At 39.2% G+C, this 18956-nt stretch overlaps 1 protein-coding gene and 1 long non-coding RNA gene across 2 annotated transcripts in view; both read right to left on the bottom strand.

The window, feature by feature from the left end:
• Window positions 1–12972, bottom strand: part of LOC116727346 (rho GTPase-activating protein 23-like) — a 119388-nt gene extending 106416 nt beyond the window's left edge. The window contains exon 1 of the mRNA XM_032574735.1: window positions 12614–12972. Coding sequence (XP_032430626.1) covers window positions 12614–12622 — 9 coding nt within the window. The 5' untranslated portion in view covers window positions 12623–12972. The remainder of the gene's footprint in view (window positions 1–12613) is intronic.
• Window positions 12973–16167: 3195 nt separating this feature from the next.
• On the bottom strand, window positions 16168–18299 carry LOC116726984 (uncharacterized). Its single transcript, XR_004340736.1, has 2 exons — window positions 18169–18299; window positions 16168–16946 (listed from the first exon to the last, which is right to left on the bottom strand). It is a non-coding gene; the product is annotated as an uncharacterized LOC116726984 (long non-coding RNA).
• Window positions 18300–18956: the final 657 nt, after the last annotated feature.

The raw sequence follows: 18956 nt of genomic DNA, 5'->3' as shown, positions 1-18956 counted from the left end.
AGTAGAACAGGTTGAAAAACAAACAGCTCATGTGGAAGAGAGATTAACTTCTAAGCATGTGAGTTTCCTGACCATATGGTACTTTGTCTCTGTTTTTTAATAATGCCCCAAAATTTATGTGCCAGTTGAGGGATTTACTTATAATGACTGAATCACTGTGGTGATCTTCTGACAGAGACAGAGATTAGTGGTTATGTCCGATGTGGTCTACACCATGACTCCCACTCCCTGTTAAAAACAGGAGTGTTGGCATGGTCTTAGTCAATGTTTTTGCACAATCTAAAGCAAGAGGAAGCAGAGTGACCTTTAATATCTATATATGAGTGTGTTGCTATGGGTCATTCTAAAGGCCTTGTTCTAAAAAGGCCTTTGGAAGGCCTTTTCAGCCCCATCCTTGCCACCAGAGGGGGCTGTGTGTAACCAGCGTTAGTAAACTTTCATGCAACCCACACAGTCTTTTTCTACCTCTCAGCTTACTTAGTCTGCGGCCTGACTCCCACACCTCTTTTATCTCTCATAAAACCTTCTTGTCTACCAGGCACCTACAGCATTGGAAGCTTTGTTGTAAAGCTGCCTTTGAAGTTAATGGCAACACAATGTGCTCCAACATTAAAGCATGCAAAATTACACAGTATGTCATATTGAGACTAAAGGTATTAAAAGGTAACTTTATATATTGTTGGACTGTATTTTTATATGTTCCTGGTAAATATTGCAAGCAGCATAACAAACAAAAAAATAGAAAGAAACTGACAAACTACACCTGATAGAGCAAAGCAGGCAGATCAAAAACAGGGGATTCAGTGCATAATTTCTGTTCAGAAATGTCCCATTTTTTTGAAGCCACTGAAAGGACCTTGTGTGTACATATAGGGTGGGGGAAGGGCCCATCTGTCTATTTACAGCAGCAGAAAGAGATTTTGCTAAATCGGTCTAATCCTCTGGGAAGTAATGAATAGAAGGTGTAGTAGGTGTGCTGACTGATAGACAGTGGCTGACTTTTACATGTAGATGAAAAAGAGGATGAAAACAGAAATGCTATAAGAGCATAAGGCATTTATGTCCAGTGGTAAATGAAAAGAGACTTTCATGGATCCACACACTCCAATGTGTGTGCAGGATGAAAAGCCAGATTACATATAACTCTGTGATTGAATTAGGGTGGCTTCAAATAGAGATTCTGCTCTGCAGAACTATCTCCTCACATCAGTGTCACTGATGTCACATCTTTAAACTCTGCGGACTACTGAAATGGAAACTTTTACTAAGTTCACTAAAGTCATAGTTTGGTCAAAATACTCTTCATCACAAAGAAGTGCTTCACCTCTTGTCACTTAACATAATCAGAAAGATGAGCAGAAAGCGAAGCAGCCGTCCAACGTTATTCAGCCTTTGAATAACCTTTTACCACTTTGTGGATAGAAAATATCAAATCTCACATAAAAATCTGTGCAAGTTTTATGTTTTTGAGAATTCAGCAAGGACTTCACTTGGCTTCATCAGGTCGTGATCTGCAGCTCTCGCTGGAGCGGTTCGCAGCCGAGTGTGAAGCGGCCGGGATGAGGATCAGTGCCTCCAAATCCGAGGCCATGGTCTTGAGCCGGAAAAGGGTAGAGTGTCGTCTCCGGGTCAGGGGGGGTGTCCTGCCCCAAGTGGAGGAGTTCAAGTATCTCAGGATCTTGTTCACGAATGGGGGAAGAAGGGAGCAGGAGATCGACAGGCGGATTGGCGCAGCGTCTGCTGTCAAGCGGGCACTGTACCGGTCCGTCGTGGTGAAGAGAGAGCTGAGCCAAAAAGCGAAGCTCTCGATTTACTGGTCGATCTATGTTCCCACCCTCATCTATGGTCATGAGCCTTGGGTCATGACCGAAAGAACGAGATCGCGGATACAAGCGGCCGAAATTGGGTTTTCTCCGTAGGGTGGCTGGGCTCTCCCTTAGAGATAGGGTGAAAAGCTCAGTCATCCGGGAGGGACTCGGAGTAGAGCCGCTGCTCCTTCTCATCGAGAGGAGCCAGTTGAGGTGGCTCGGGCATCTGGTCAGGATGCCTCCTGGACGCCTCCCTGGTGAGGTGTTCCGGGCACATCCCACCGGGAGGAGGCCCCGGGGAAGACCCAGGACACGCTGGAGGGACTATGTCTCTCGGCTGTCCTGGGAACACCTTGGGATTCCCCAGGAAGAGCTGGAAGAACTGGCCAGGGAGAGGGAAGTCTGGGCCTCCCTTCTGAAGCTGCTACCCCCGCGACCCGACCCCGGATAAGCGGAAGAAGATGGATGGATGGATGGATGGGTCTATTTAGAGCACAAATATTGGTAAGTGTTTGGAATTAGGTTATTGTGTTTGTACTTTAGAATCTAAATATTCAAGTTCCAAGTCAAGGACATAAATCAAAATGGACAAAAATGGAGACTAAAATGGTCCGTGTATTTTCAGGCAGTTCGATTTTTTCATTTGAAATGAAAAAACAAAAATAGACTCATCTTTTTGTTTTACGTTTATTAAACCAAAATCGGAAATCAGATAACGGCTCATCTCGGCTCGTTATCCGATTTCCCATTTAGTGCACAAAACGAAAATGGAAAAAACGGATAACAAGCGCTGAATTTCAGTTTTCATGACTTCATTTTTTGACAAGTGGTCTGACGCGGACGTTCTCTCTGCCCCGCACACTGTGTAGAGACCTGTTTTTGTAAACTCGCGGCATGCAATTAATTTGATCATGAAACCTTCACACAGAAAGCTACTACTTGACTTTGTTTTGTATATGAAGCTAGTAGCTTCTAAATGCAGCTCCTGCTTCAGTAAATGGCTAAAGGTCTAGTACGCCCAATTTTTACCAATCTCCAATCTGCTCTGTGTTTTTCTTAAACAGAGCAGATTGAAGATTTTTACATACTCAATCCACGACTAGAACATTCTGTCAGTCATTGAAACCCTATAGTTTTTTTTACGTTTTTCCTTTCTGAATAGCATTAGCATACCAATTATAATCCGTTATCATGAACAAGCATGAACCAAAATATACAATAAAAATATTTCTACCAGGTAGGAAATGTTTGAAATAATGTGCCAATTAGATTATTAAAAGCGTAACTAAATAAATGTTTGCCTGTGGAAGAGAATTTGGGCCACATAAAAAAGGTAATCATTCTGACTTTAATCTCTGATTTCAGGCTTTAATCTGAAGAAATAATCTTGCACATCAGGGGTTAGAAAAATGTTATGGAGTCCTATAATCCTCTACTGTGGCCCCGAAATATGACCGCCTGACCCCGTTAGTGGAGCTACGCTGCTCCGAAAACTCCGGAGCACATTTCAAAGAAGCCTAATTTTGGATTAACTAAGTGGATAGATGAAGCTATAAGGACTACTTTTTTGCCTTAAAACAACTTTTTGTAGCAAATTAATAGGGTACTTACCACTGCTGGTGGCGGAGTGCAATGGAGGCCTTCTTTTTCTTTAGATGTTAACGGCAGCTTGCATCCATTACTGTTGCACTACTGCCATCTATTGGATCCTAATATCTATACCTCAAATTCTCATAATGAGCCCAGTATTTTTAAAAAAATTAAAAATCTTCTTTTTCCCCTCAATACTATTTAATTGATCAACCACATTCTCAAATTTCAATTGTCTATTGAAACTTAATTCCGTTATTAATGATCTTCTTTGATTTACATATTTCCTACAATAAAAACATGTTCCATCATTTCTAGTCTCACACCAACTACATAAACCAATAAGTTTAAAACGAGTTCCATTTAAAAAACTGTGACCAGTTCTTATTCTATTTCTAATTATCTCCTCCCTTCTGTTCATTCCTCTAATCCTTACTACATCAACTGTATTTTGTATCCTATATAATGTCTTCCATTTATTTCATTATACCACCTAATTTTTCATATTTTCTTGCTTTCTCTCCAAACTATACTTTTCCCTTCAGATTTAGATAACTTTATTGGCATATCAATATCTTCTTTTTTAATAGCCTCCTTAGCCAACCTATCTGCCTACATATATCTGCCCAAAATACCTACATGAGCAGGATTCCAAAATAATATTACATTTTTATTTTGTTCACATAATCTATGATTAACAGCCATAACCTCATATAATATATTTTGATGATTATCTGTAAGTCCCTTTTCAATACTCAGCAATGCAGATAATGAATCATTACAAACTATTATTTTATTTATATTAGTATCCTCCACCCATTCTAAAGCTAATAACAGCACATGATTCTACTGCATACATACTGAGATAATTAGATGTTCTTTTTGAAATATTAATCTTTAACTCAGAAATCACTACTGCTATACTAGTTGCTTCATTTTTTGGGTCTAACCCTTTGAACCATCAGTATAAATTAGCAAATAATCATTATTTCTCCTGATTCTACTTGTAAAGCACATACTGGAGTTGATTTAACTGCCCCTAAACAAATTCTCAATGCTCTAGCTTGAATAACATCTAATTTTTTTTTAACCTAGTTTTAGCCGCTGAACCATACACCACACTCCCATAATCTATTCTTTACCGAATTAGTGACAAACATTTTTAAGTGATTCAAAACTTGCACCTCATGTCAACCTGCTAAACACCTCATAATGTTAAGAACCTTTTTACTTTTCTCCATTATATGTTCTGTGATTTTCTCAAGTTAGTTTCTTATCAAAAACTACTCCCAAAAAAACCAAAACAATCAACCCTTTCTAACTCTTTCTCATATAAATACAACTTATACATACCTTATAACCAATTTAAATGCTTTATTTCTTTCTCTGACTGCTGTTCTACACTCGTCATTCCACCATGGAAATAACTTTCTCCTATTTTTCCCTGATCTCTTTGAAATAAACTCCTCAGCAGCTGCTAAAATACACTGACTGATCTCTTGATTCATACTTTCAATACTCAAATCATTTTGAACATTTAAAATCTTACATTCACATAAGTGATTACATTTTTCCCAGTTTGCTTTCCCAAATATCCACTTTCCTCCTATCATTTCAGGACTCTGTACTGACCCATTCTTATATTGCTGGTAATAATGTAATGATCACAACCAAAAGACTTATTTTTAACTTGCCAATCACATAATGGAGCCAAACAACTAGAAACAAATGTTAAATCCAGTACAGATTCCTTACCTGAATTAATATCAATTCTTGTCTTCTTACCATTATTCAAACATACAAGATTATTGCTATCTAAAAAGCTTCTAAAACTTTACCATTATAATCAAGTTTTTCACCTCCCCATAATGAATGATGCGCATTAAAATCTCCACACCAAATATTTCCTTTCATGTCCATCTCCTCAGGTTTACTTATTTCAAGCTTCTTACAAGGATTGTAAAACTTTATAATCAATATTACATTCTCTTCTACCCATATTTCAATTGCTACATACTCCAAATCAATTATTTTATATGGAATACCTTCCTTAATCTGAGAAAGACACCCACCCCTCATTTCCTTCTTTTCTATCATATCTTACTGCAATATATCCAGATACTGAGTCCAAAAACGGCTTCAGCCATGTTACCTGTATCAAATTATATCAGGTTTTACTTCCTGCTCACAAATAAATTGTTTAAAATCTTGACCATTTGACAGAAGACTCCTTGCATTCCTTTGTAAGATTGAAATTATCCTTCTTGACTTGCTTGACTACATATTTCTCCCTTATATCTTCCCATCGAATATTCTTCAAATCTAAGCTATGGCATGCTGCCTTAATAATCTGAATCCTTTCCGTCTTTGATTTCACATCTGAAGTTGCATTTATTACTCCTGCAATAAAAGTCACCATTTTCTTATTTTCCTCTTCTATTTTCCTTTCAACCATTTCCAAAACTTTTTGTATTACTTGTTTTTCTCCTGTCAAAGATTTTCCATTTTGTTTCTTTTTCAACCATTTTACATTCTTCTGCATATGTTACTTTCTGCATAACATTTGTTTTCTGTGTAATTGTTTGCTGTTTCATCATTTCACATGCTCTCCTCCACAACTACAGGACTTTGGTTTAACTCCAACTCCACATTTTCCATATTCATGGTCTCCAGAACTTCGGGCACATCTCCTTTTTCCTTTACACATTTTTGCAACATGGCCAAATTCCTGACAGTTGAAATATTTTACTGGTTTAGGCACAAATTCCCTGACACTAAATCTTATCAAACCAAAGAAAACCTCCTTTGGCACTTCTTTTGTTTCAAACTCCACCAACACAGTTTCTGTTTCAACGTTTTCTGGAGCCTTTATCAGTCTTTGTGCTCCTTTTACTTCCCTATTTCTTTCTTTTAAATTCCCAACTAAATCTTTCATATTTACACTTGAAGGCACTTCTGTGATAATTCCTTTTCTTCCATTATTTTTTTTTAACCGACTCTAACAACTGTTCTAACTTTGACTTTACACAACCACCCAAGTTTCTTCGCCTTTTCCACTTGAACTTCCGAATTACATCCAATCAGAAGATTTCCGTCTCTCAATATTTTAGCATGTTTAATTTCTCCAACATGCGCTTTAAGTGCTTTTGTTAACTTAAGTGGATCAATCTTCTTAACCCCTTCTCCTTCATCAAATCTTACTGTATACATAGTTGGATTTTTTGATTCTTCTGCTCTTTCCCCAATGCCTTCACTATCAGTGTCTTCCTCACTTCTCTTTTTTCTCTTTCTTTCAGCGGCTCTCTGCTTCTTACCACCCTTCCCCACTTTTTTTCTTCATTTTGACCACCCATCCCTTCCTCGTTACTACAATCCACACTATTTGTTGTGACTTTTTTACACTTATGTTGTTCGATATATTTGCATGATAAGTGACTGATTTACAATTATATGTTAAGCATAATTTACATGATGATTATTATTAATTGTATTGAACATGATTGTATATAATTACAAAGGTGAAGTGAAATATATTTAAGTGCAAGACATGATTTATTTGAATAGAGGAAGTCTTTTATTTTGAAGAATGCTTAAGGATCTGTTACTGTTTGTCACTATCTTGCTTTGTTGACTTTTGATTGCTATTGGTTACGAACAGCTGTTGCTCGTTATCAGCCGACGTTGTTCTTTTTCTCTTCAATAAATACTGAACAGAAAGGTTCAGTAAAAGAAATACGAGCCTCCGTCTTGTTTGAGAAGAAGCTTTGCTCCGTAACACTATTCCAGTCACTTCTTTCTAAATCCATCGTTGCCATGTTCTAAATTAAGTCGCATTTATCATCAAAGGTTCAGTTCCAAACTTTTCTGTCTTCACACTACCGCAATCATACGTGGCTACCGGAAATGTCGTCACTCCAGTCCGATGGTCTGAAATGGAGGCCATCTTGCCGGTCTGGAGGCGAGGGAGTTATGGCTGCAGGATGATATGGAAAGCCACGCCCTTGTCCTGTCTCTTTCAAAATAAAAACAAATTTTTCTCGGAGGCCAGATTGTCTGGTATTGTTTGTTTCTCACAGGAGCATTACTTAAACTGACTTGTGGTTGGCAGGAAATACTACAGCGTGAAACAAACAAGATAGTCTGTCTGCAGCCTGTATAATGTCTATATGTGATACGGGCCCTGTGAAAGCCACTTCCGGGTCAGACCGCTTGTCAAAAATGAAATCATGAAAATCAAAATTCAGCGCTTGTTATCCGTTTTTTCCATTTTTGTTTCGTGCACTAAATGGGAAATCGGATAACGAGCCGAGCCGAGCCGTTATTTGATTTTGGTTTAAAAAACGAAAAAATGAATCTATTTTTGTTTTTTCATTTTTTATTTCAAACAAAAAAACGAACTGCCTGAAAATACACGGACAGAAAATGAATATTCCACTTGGAAACTAATTAGGTTTGTTTTCAAGCAGCTGAAGCTGAGTGGGAAGATTAATGGTATTTCAAATGGAGAGCTGGGCTGTATTTCAACTCCTCTGACCACATGGCATCGTCTGCTTGACTCACCACTTTACTTCAAACTGCCTAGCGAAGTACAGTATCTGTGTGTGAGGATTCTGAAGGTGTAAAACACTTCAGAATTTCAGAACACAGAGTTTATAACTCCAAAATTCTAATTCAAAATGGCTGCTATAAATGTAAGATGTGATAGTTATATTGATAAAAAAATTCTTACATTAATAAAAGCTATAATCTTGCCCTAGACAACTCAGTAAACCAACAGGAGCATGGACACTTTTCGCAGAGCAATGTCAGTAAAAACATTGCCACAATAAAGATTTTGAATTTGACTTGTATTTTGCCGGAGTGCATTTTATACACAAAAATATTAAATCCACATTTCTGATCATGGATTCCTGCCATCTTCACTAATTATGACCTCAATTTGTAAAAACTCCATTTCCAAATTATGTTTACTTCCTAATCAAAAAGTTTTAGAGTCCTGTGTGTAAATCTGTCTATAGTGTCCAATCACAATCTGAGGCAATTTAAAATGAATGAATGAATGAATGAATGAATGAATATACTCTCCCAGAGGGAAATTCACATTTCAGTTCAACCCGTCCAAACAACAAATACACAAATAACCCTACAGGTACCTCATGAGTGAGGGGTTAGTGGGGTCCGCCCTTTTGTTAGATGAAAATGACATTAGGCTAAATCAGGGGGAAAAAAAATCATAACTATGTCCAAGTATACACAGTGTGGGGTTGCAAAAAAAACTCTGCACATAAAGCATCATATAGACAACATAAGGATGCAAGACCAGTGAAGACGGTGAGTTGTTAATAGTTATGCAGTGTGTGTGTATGCATGTGTAAAAATAAGTTTGTGAACACTGTTCACAGGCTTATACACAAAGTTTGAGTTTCCACCGCGAAAAACAGAGCAACAATAAACATGTTGCCAAGATATGCTGCCAAGTATGCTCCTCACACTAATACATAACAGTCTTGCTTTTGCCAGATAGACAGATACAGATTGAATACAATTTTTTTCTCCATGTGTAAAGACGAAGAATTTGTTTGTTATTGTTGCAAAACACAGATTGTATTCAGCAGCACGCACTGCTGGATACAGAGTATGCTGAAGGCTAGATACAGCACAAATTGTACAGAGATTGTATTAAAATTTCTGAATGTACAGCTGGGTGCTGTATGCTCTGTTTATTTAAAGAAAGTAAAAAAAAATATTCCCAGATCTAGCCAACAAAAATACTTTTAATAACCCTAGCTGAATTGAAACAGGAAATGTTTGATCTGATTTGAAGATGACGATGAGAAAAAAGTTATCTTTTTATACTATGTAAAAAGTTGTAAATAACTGAATGTAACTATATGCAGAAATGTTTGAATAACTGTACATAACTGAATTACTGAGAATGCTCTCACAAATAAAGTCATTTACATTATGTAGCTGTAATAACGCCCCCTCACCTCTTCCTGGCTTTCCACTTTTCCTTCCCTCTGCTTCTTCCTCTTGTACTCTGGTGATTGCTGATAACACTCCAGTGCTGAGGACACACTTCCCAGGCTTATTTGTTTCAGTTTAATATGTTTTTATTTTTTGGCCATCAAATTGTGGGTTCTGTTATATTGTCATTTGACTAACCAAATGACGATGTATAGTAATGAGTAGAAATGTAAACCCTAAATATACCTAACCAATATTTTTACCACAAGGCTCAATGATCAGAAATTTACCTTAACAAGGGACAACATTTGATATGTACAGGGGTGTAAAAAAGTGTTTGCCCCTTCCTGATTTCCTAATTTATTAATTTTTTTGTATGTTCTTCATACGTCAGCGTTTCAGAATGTCAAATGAATGTAAATATTAGTCAAAAACAACACAAGAAATCAAAATATGCAGTTTTTAAATGTATTTTTGATAAAGGCAAAAAAAAAAAAAAATTCAAAAATATATGACCCTGTGAAAAAGTGATCGGCCTGTAAACCTAATAACTGGTTGGGCCACCATTAGCAGCACATTTTGTGATAACTTGCAGCGAGACTTTTCCAGCTGTGGAGGAATTCGGGCCACAGAATTGTTCTAAATCAGTTAGATTGGAGGATTTTCCAGCACAAACTGACTTTTTACAGTCATACTACAGCATCTTGTCAGGATTCAGGTCAGGGCTTTGACTACGCTACTCCAAAGTCTTCATTTTGTTTTTGTTCATCCAATCAGACAAGGACTTGCTAGTTTGTCTTGGATCATTGTTCTGCTAAAGAGCCCAAATATGTTTCAGTTTGAGGTCACCAACAGATAGGTGGACTTTTTTTACCTTAAAGTGGCCAACTCTCTGTTATTCCTCTATCGGTTTGATACAGTAGGGACTACTGCATTTCCCATATCTGTGCCTTCTGTAATTTTTTTTCAGCAGTTAGAACTGTTTAATCCGTTGTTAACACATCGTAACCTGCTTTTCCGAGCCGCCTTTAAACGCATCATGAGTGCTAAGATGCTCCTGCTGGGTTTACACCTTTGCAGCTGCGAAGGAGACCTGCTGCTGGGCAGAGTCGCGGGTGTGTGTTGGAATCATGGCAGCAAACCAGTAAAATGCAAAGAACTTTGCACAGTTTTTTCTCCACAAACTAACTGACTGAGTTGAGTAATGCTGTTGGATACAGGTAAATGTTAGCTAAAAGATGACTAGCTAATACCAATACAGTACCTTGAACTTGTAAATAAGTAGCCTGTAGGCTACTGGTGTTGTTGTCTGTGTTCAAAAGTGGGTAGTACTTGATACATTCCCTTGAGTAACTTTTTTTGGAAAAAGGGTACGGTACTTATAAGGGTAGTTTTACTGCACTGTACCTTTTTCTTTTACTTGAGTAATATTGTTAAGTATTTATTTTGCCCCCCCCCCAAAATAAGCCGATGCCCCCCTGTTAAACTCATCTGGAGTCGGGGCTGATAGTATATGTAAGAGAGTTTGTAAGTTTTAGTCCCTGGCCTCTCACACATATCTGTCCACACAAGCAGAAACAGGATGTTCTGATGTTTCTGCACACAAACACACAACCTTTGACAACACAATTGACCTTTCATGTTCATCTCACCATTATAGTGCAGCTCAGCATATACAGTATATGTTGAGAGATTTGGGTCAAAAGGCTACAGAATTTCTCTGTACACTCTGTAAATTTAAGTCTCTGTGATGATGAGTTCTGGTATGACCACATACCCAGAGCTAACACACAGTAAGCAGCAGTCCCTCAGCTAACTGACTAAAAATAATCCCGGGTTCAAAAAGGCTCTTACTCTCAAAGACGAACCTAAAAATAATTTCATTTCACTGCTTTGTTGCTGATGATAAAATAAGTATATACATTTATATCCATCCATCTTCTTCACCTTATCCAGGATCGGGTCACGGGGTAGCAGCCTATGAAGGGAGGCCCAGACTTCCCTTTCCCCAGCCTGTTGGACTAGCTCCTCCGGGGGAGCCCCAAGACATTCCCATACCAGCCGAGAAACATGGTCCCTCCAGCGTGTCCTGGGTCACCAGGGAGGTGTCCAGGAGGTGTCCTGACTAGATGCCTGGACCACCTCTACTGGCTCCTCTGAATGTAGAGAATCAGTAGCTCTACTTTGAGTCCCTCCTGGATGACTGAACTTCTCATCCTATGTCTAAAGGACAGCCCAGACACGCTACGGGCTATACAAGCATTTTGTCCCCTTGTATCTGTGACCTCACTCTTTCGGTCATGACCCAAAACTCATGACCATAGATGAGAGTAGGAACGTAGATTGACCGGTAACTCAAGAGCTTCGCTTTTTCACTCAGCTCTCTTTACCACAACAACAGTACAGCACCCACTTCACTGCAGAGGCTGCGCCGATCCGTCTGTCGATCTCCTGCTCCATGTTTCCTTCATTCGTGAACAAGATATCCCAAGATACTTAAACTCCTCCACTTAGGGCAGGACATCCTCCTCTTTTTTGGCTCAAGACAATCGCCCCTGATTTGGAAGCACTGATCCTCATCCCAGCCAAAAGATAAATGGACAAAGAAGGACCTATTGGCATGTGGACCTATTGGTTCCTTTAATAAAGCTGATGACGATGATGGACATTGGAGATGGAAGAAATTCCTGAGAGAATTGCTAAAAACTTTGTGCAGTTCTACAGTTTTGTTCACATTTTACTTCTACCCACTAGTCTTTTCCAATGTACAAAATCATTATTACAGTGATTTTAACTAAAATGCATCACATTAAACCCAAAATTGTAAAGGAACACAGAAACAGAAAAGATCATCATTGGGTTTGGTATTATTGCTATTGTCAAATAGCAATGCTATTCTACACTGTTTCTGTGTTTAACCTGATAACTAAACCTTGGGTTCTCATCTATTGGCAGCATTGTTAAGGCAATTTGAAACTAGAATCGGGCAACATTTTAACATTGTAATTCAAGATTGTAATTCAGGAATTACTATGTCACAGATTTTTATGATATCATAATTGCAATACATTATACATTAATGAACATTCCTGCAAAGCAGCACTGTGGGTTGTAAAATTCGCTACATTCATTTGGATTTTTTGAGGCAAGAGGAATGAAACTCAGTTTCACCAGCAGCGATGATGATCATTTCTCTTCAGGTTTGGTTCAGGGTCATGTGAAAGGTGAGAGAGTAAAGTTCTTCTTACCTGGTCCATGGTGTTCAGCAGGAAATCCTCTCACTGTTAGTCCTCTGCATCATCAGCTGTGAGACTGGGATGTTGGAGGTTACTTTACACATCTCACTGCCGTAATGCATACAGCACTAAAGTGTTGGTAACCCACATGCTGCATCACATATCCTCCTCTGGAAAGCCTGCTCTCCTGCTCCAGCTTTTCCTTTTCCTCCCTGTCTGATCACCTACTTCCTCTCCACAGTGGCTGTGGTGTAGCAATCCGTACTAAAACAAGGAGACTATAATGGTGTTCCCTTTATTCCTTCTTGGTTTTAATCTGGCCTCACTCTGCTCACTCCCTACCCTCCTCCTCCTGTTCACTCAGCTCTCTCTCTCTCTGCTGTTTCGCCTCCTCCTCCCCCTGTAAAACCTCCTGCTGTTTTGCTCTCCCTCACAGCATTAGAATCTCAGAGAGAAGGGAGGGGGAGGGATCAGAGGGATGTGTGTGTTTGTGTATACCATGTGACCTTATGGTGTTTTGGATTCACCCAGCAGCTGTCACTCTGTTCTCACAGGTTTACACACTTTACTCAAAGGTTTACACACTAATGTGAATGTGGGTTTCTGGAAAAACACTGACAGATAGCTAGTTCTCTGTTAGAAAGTTCCATTTTTGTTTGCTAACACCCAAGTAAACTGAAGATAACATTGTTGTGTAGCAGCTAGATGTCAGCATGGTGTGAACATGTCTCTGTCCTGTGTTTGAGGCTAGGAGGCATAAATCCAATAAGCTGTTCTGGGAGACAGAATAACTAAAAAAATTATATGTTTGACCTGAGAAAGGTACAAGACTAAGTTATTTTGAGTAAACTGGATTTGAATAGTTTTGTCACTGAAGTGAATGCTTCAGCTCAGCAGTGTGCATCAGCAGTAAAGTTAAAGCTAGCTGTACAATGCTAGCTTTGCTAACAATATGTACAATATCTTGCATATCCGATGATAAATGCCATCATTTACTTCTCTTATTATGGGGGTGTTGACTGACCTGTCGCACATGTGTGACGAAGCTGTAACCAAAGTCTGGAATATAGTGATGTGACATTCACAAACAAGTCCATTCTTCTAAACGGCTCTTCACTGTTAATGATAGGACTGATGTCTCACTGAGAGCCGTTCTTTGTTTTTGTAATGCTCTGTGCACACTGCAGTAGTAGTTATTATTATGCTATTGTATTAAAAAAAATATTTATTTAATCATCCAATAAATAAAATACAAGAACGTGAGATCACACACAGCTCATGCTCATTGCTCTTTGATTATTTTCGTCACCTGTCATCTGTGCGTTACCTGAAGCGGGAGACAGAGTGACGACAGTCACAATGCACTCTATGTGCTTAGTTCCTTCTTGCTTGTTGCTCCTTGGTCAGTGTTCATAGTTGACCATTGCTTACCGTTAGTGCATTGTCATGATTGCTATGTTTAATGGTTCAGACAGTGGTGGTTTCCAACATTTGCCATATGAGGAACTACTCAGGGCGTTGTCTTGTTAGGGGCGACTGGAGACCTCTGCAGATTGTGACACAAAGATGGAAGCAAAATTGCCATGCCTTTTAGGCTGCGTTCACACTGCGGCCTGTAGTGACAAAATTCCGATTTTTTTTAACGTAAAGATCAGACCTGTATCTGATCTTTTCATGAGAGTCTGAACAGCACAGGTCGGGTTCTTTTCGAATGCGAGCCGGCCACTTGGATATCCGATATGTATGCGATTCATATTCGACCTAACGTCCAGTTCGCATTCATTTGAATGTCACTGATAATCGACAAATGTCTCTATTCTGCATCCTGATATGCGCAAGCAGGAAGAAAAACAATAACTATGACGGACTATATGTGGATTAAGTTATGCTTATGCTGGCTGCGGTCGGACAACAACTTCAAATGTGTAAGCTATGCTCCACTGTTAGCATCCATGTTTACTTCTGCAAACACTGAGCACTTCTTTTTATGGCTATTGGCAGAACACTGAGAATGATGACGTTATTGCGGCCTCTACTGCGCATGCGGGACACTTTCAAGTTGTTTGGCCGTTCACACTACAGAACACATACAGGTAGCATTTATTTGTTAGTGTCAATGATTTGACCAAAAGAATCGGAATTGGGTCACTTCAAGCTGCAGTGTGAACGCAGCCATACTTGAGAGCCTTTAAAGTTGTTGTCCATGATAAGAGATATGACTAAAAGCAGCCTATATAACATGGACTATAGGTGGAATTCATTTTTTGATGCTGTAAAAAAAGTTGCAGAAATCCTCATGAGTGATCTGAATACGCTATGCTGCAAGCAAGTGCTTCATAGATCAAGAGTACCAGTTCATGCATGAATACTGCACTGTCATGAAGACCCTGACTGCAGCTCTGGACATTTTACAAGGCGACTGTCGTTATGGGACTTTATTACCCACACTTGAAGTTCTAATGCAGAAGACCCTGGCTGTGAAAGATTCACTTTCCAGAATAACTGCAGTCCTTCCAGATGCTATCGTGTAGGTATATTCCATAAGCTAGTTAAAATTTCTTACATCATATTATACATATAGAAGTTTTGTGAATGGCTGTCAGGGCTGCCTCTCTCCAATGTTCATCAAAAACCAGCCCCAGTTCACACTCCCAAGCTCTCTTAGTGTTCGTAGTTAAAAAAAAGACATCCTATGATTGAATCGAGTTATTATTATGTATATTATGTATATACACATAACCTGCATCTTAACTCGAGTCGAGCAAATCTCAATCTCGTTGTAATCTGTTGATGACAATGACAAATAAATCTTATCTTATCTTATCTTAAATCTTTGAAATTAAAGATCTTTGTAGGGGGTTAAGTTGTATAAATTCACCCTACAGCTGCTCAGGTGGCAGGTGAGGGAAGTTGGGAAATAAGGATTTTGCACAGGCCCTTATCTGGAAGTATCTAAACAAATGGGAGGGTAAACTGGTACCATATTCTCAGAGTATCTACAACTATGGGGTTTACAGAGGTTGGACCTGTAAGTAAAGCCAAAAGTGAGGATGAGGAACATGAATGTGCTTCTAGTTGACACCAGCCTATATCAATTGAATTAGACCAGAAAGCAATTTTAGTTATGTTAGCTGCCCAGTAATAAAATTGAAAATTGGGTAGGCAGAGGCCACCATAAAACTTACAATTCTGAAGTATTTCTTGTCTTACCCTGGGTGTTTTACTGCTCCACAAAAAATGACAGATAACTGAATCTAATGATTTTTTTTAAAATTCTTGTTAAATAAACAGGTAGACATATAAAAAGAAAGAAATTTTGACAAGATGCTCATCTTAACAGTACTTATTCTCCCAATCAAAGAGAGTGGAAGGGACCCCCATTTTTGAAAGTCTTTTTTAATGTCAATGTGGCAACCTGGGGGTGGATTTTCTTTATTAGGAAACCCAAATGTAAGATGTTAAAGTTTAAGATAAGGGAAACCGACAACGCCACCTGGAATAACTCCAGGAAAATAGAATAATAATAAGGACACAGGTACGTTCTACAGGAAATGAGACAAGATTCAGACAATTCTACAAAAAATTTATTAAACTTTAATAGGTTGTTTAATTTAACAATAACCTGAAATCGAATAGTTAAAACAGTGAATGCATTTTTAATAAAGTTGATTATAAAATGTTTAAATGTCAAAGGAAACTGAGGCTTACCAGTGGGGGGAGAGTAGTGAGGAAAGGGGCAACATCCAGTGAAGAAAAGGGATCACCCTAGACACTACAAAAACACGGCAAACACACACACACAAAAAGGGGTGTTCCAACAAAACACACAAGACAAGACACCGCCACCAGGGGTCACCACCGCCACCACAGAAGCCTCAGTCCCTAAAAGAAAGACAAAAAAATGAAACAATACGAGTAAAACAGTGATACAATAGCACTACAATATTGCTTTTTTTATCCCGTTTGTGGTGCCATCAATACTCCCGGCAGCGGGGGAAAGTTCATACAAATCTTTTAAAACAATTCAACGTAGGCAAAACAGCAGCGAGTGTACATCCAAATAGAATAGTTGTCAGGGACTCGGCAGGAGGCTAAAAAAATAAAGTAGATTATTAATACAACTGCTGATAAAAACTATGACTTATGGTAGCTGCTTACCTGTAAATTACCACACGGCCAGATTAACAGATCCACAAGTTCACCTACGGAGCGCAGCTGTAACAGAATACTACATAAAGGCTTCGTTTACATGAGACGGATGTTACCTAGCCATGCTAGCGCTTACCTTACCGGCAGCAAACAACCGAACAAATTGGTCCAGGAGTTGGAGGCACAGCAATGGAGGCTAAACAAATCAAACCAGCTTGCATTAATGGCTATGATAAAAGCTAGTGATGTTACGTGATGTGCCGAGGCTTCGAGGCGTGTGTCGAGTAATGGAGGGGGCGTTTCCGTAAAGCGCGTATCGAGGCTTGCTTCATTTAGGGGAGGAGCCGAAAACGATGACGTCCGAAGCCTCGCTGCCCGGCTGTACCACGTGACTGCTTCGGGAAGTGGCTCAGATGTTGGCGCTGGGTTTGACAGCTTTAGAAACCCCACAGGCTGCATTCAAAATGTGGGTTGTTGTAGGCGAGTTGCGGTCAGTTGAGAGAGTGGATAGAGTTTTGATAGTTTGGATAGCAGAGTTTGGATAGTGGTCATTTAGTTTGAGACAGTTAGTTTGGTGTTTGGAGAGTTTAGGAGAGAGATAGATAGATAGGAGATTTAGGAGCGTGAGGACAGGATAGGAGTAGGATGGAGCCGGCGAGAAAGAGGAGGATTTCCCCTATGTGGGAACATTTTGATTTGATAAGCCCTAACAAGGTAAGGTGAACTGAACATTTGCAGATGCATTAGATTTGCTTATGAGGAACTGTATTTTTCACTGTTTCTTATTTTCTGTAAAGGTGAGGTGTTTATTGTGCTCCAAGGAGTTGGGGTACAATAATAACACCTCATCCATGTAGTGTCAAAAAAGAGAAATCGTTTGAAACCAAAAACTGTGGAGAAATTGTTGTTTCTTAATAAAAATGCATGAAATCATCCAAGTTACACAAGCATTAGCCTATTCACTACCCCCTCCCTAGTTCCACAAGCACTTTCACTGTCCTCTGCCTGATTAAGCCCATGCCATTTTTCTAGAGTCACAGAAAAACATTATTACACAACATGCCATATCACATGACACTACTATTTTGGGAATAATTACACACAGAGGATACATTCAAACAATATTTTATTATACACATATGTGTATACATAATTTATGTAGACAAATGATTTCGTCCTACACCTTTTGTGAAGTCATTCCCAAGAGCCATAATAGACAAAAATTCAATGCATCACACGTGTTAAGATACAGCTGGCTGTGATTATACACCTGGCCAGTAGGTGGTTTCGTGTGCACATGAAGCTTCAAGAAATGAACCCTTTCTCGAACCAGTTGGCTCAAGTGGTTCAATGCCTCATGAGGCTTCATCTCACCATCACTAATAAAAGCTGACAAACAAAGAAACAGCCACGCTTACCCAGCACAGCTCAGCAAACAAACTAAGCAAAATGAGTTGACGTCATGACGCAAGTAGTCATGTGGCAGGTAGAGACCTGCTTATATGCAGCAGCTGAAATTGATCTTAAAGTGGCAGCGTACCATTTATGCTGCTACATCAACAAAGAGCAGGAGAAAATTTTTAGAGTACAAAGACTTAAAAGATCTGGTTATGTTGACCCCAAGGTACCGAAAACCCAAAGGGCACAGCTTAAAAGGAGCATCAGATTGGGAGACCTGCAGTGCCAGATGGTTAACAGGGTAACATTCACTCTTGGTGACATTAATTTTATATCCTGAGAACTGGCCAAATCTGTGAAAGAACTTAACAATAGCGGGGCAGGTTCCTATTGGATTGGTGACATATAACAGCAAATCATCTGCATACAACAATAGCCTTAATTCTGCGTGACTCCTGACAATTCCATTAACACTGGAAGAGGTTCTCAGAAAAATACTCAAAGGCTCTATTGCAAGTGCAAACAAGAGGGGTGACAGAGGGCAGCCCCGTCTGCAACTTCTATTTAAAAAGAAGTATCCGGATCGGTTGTTATTGGTAATAATACTGGCACAGGGCAGTGTATAAAGAAGGTGTATCCATGATATAAATTTAATTTAATTTATTTATTTCCTCCCCTCCAGGTGGTCTTTTGTGGGATCTAGTGCCTCTTATATGAAAGTAGGCTGACAGGAAGGGGGGAAAGAGAGGGGGAAGACATGCGGCAAATGTCACCGGGTCCGGGAATCAAACCTGCGATGGCCGCGTCG

The sequence above is a fragment of the Xiphophorus hellerii genome, chromosome 10 (assembly GCF_003331165.1).
Source record: "Xiphophorus hellerii strain 12219 chromosome 10, Xiphophorus_hellerii-4.1, whole genome shotgun sequence".
NCBI lineage: Eukaryota > Metazoa > Chordata > Actinopteri > Cyprinodontiformes > Poeciliidae > Xiphophorus > Xiphophorus hellerii.
This window is presented reverse-complemented; position numbering and strand designations above follow the sequence as displayed.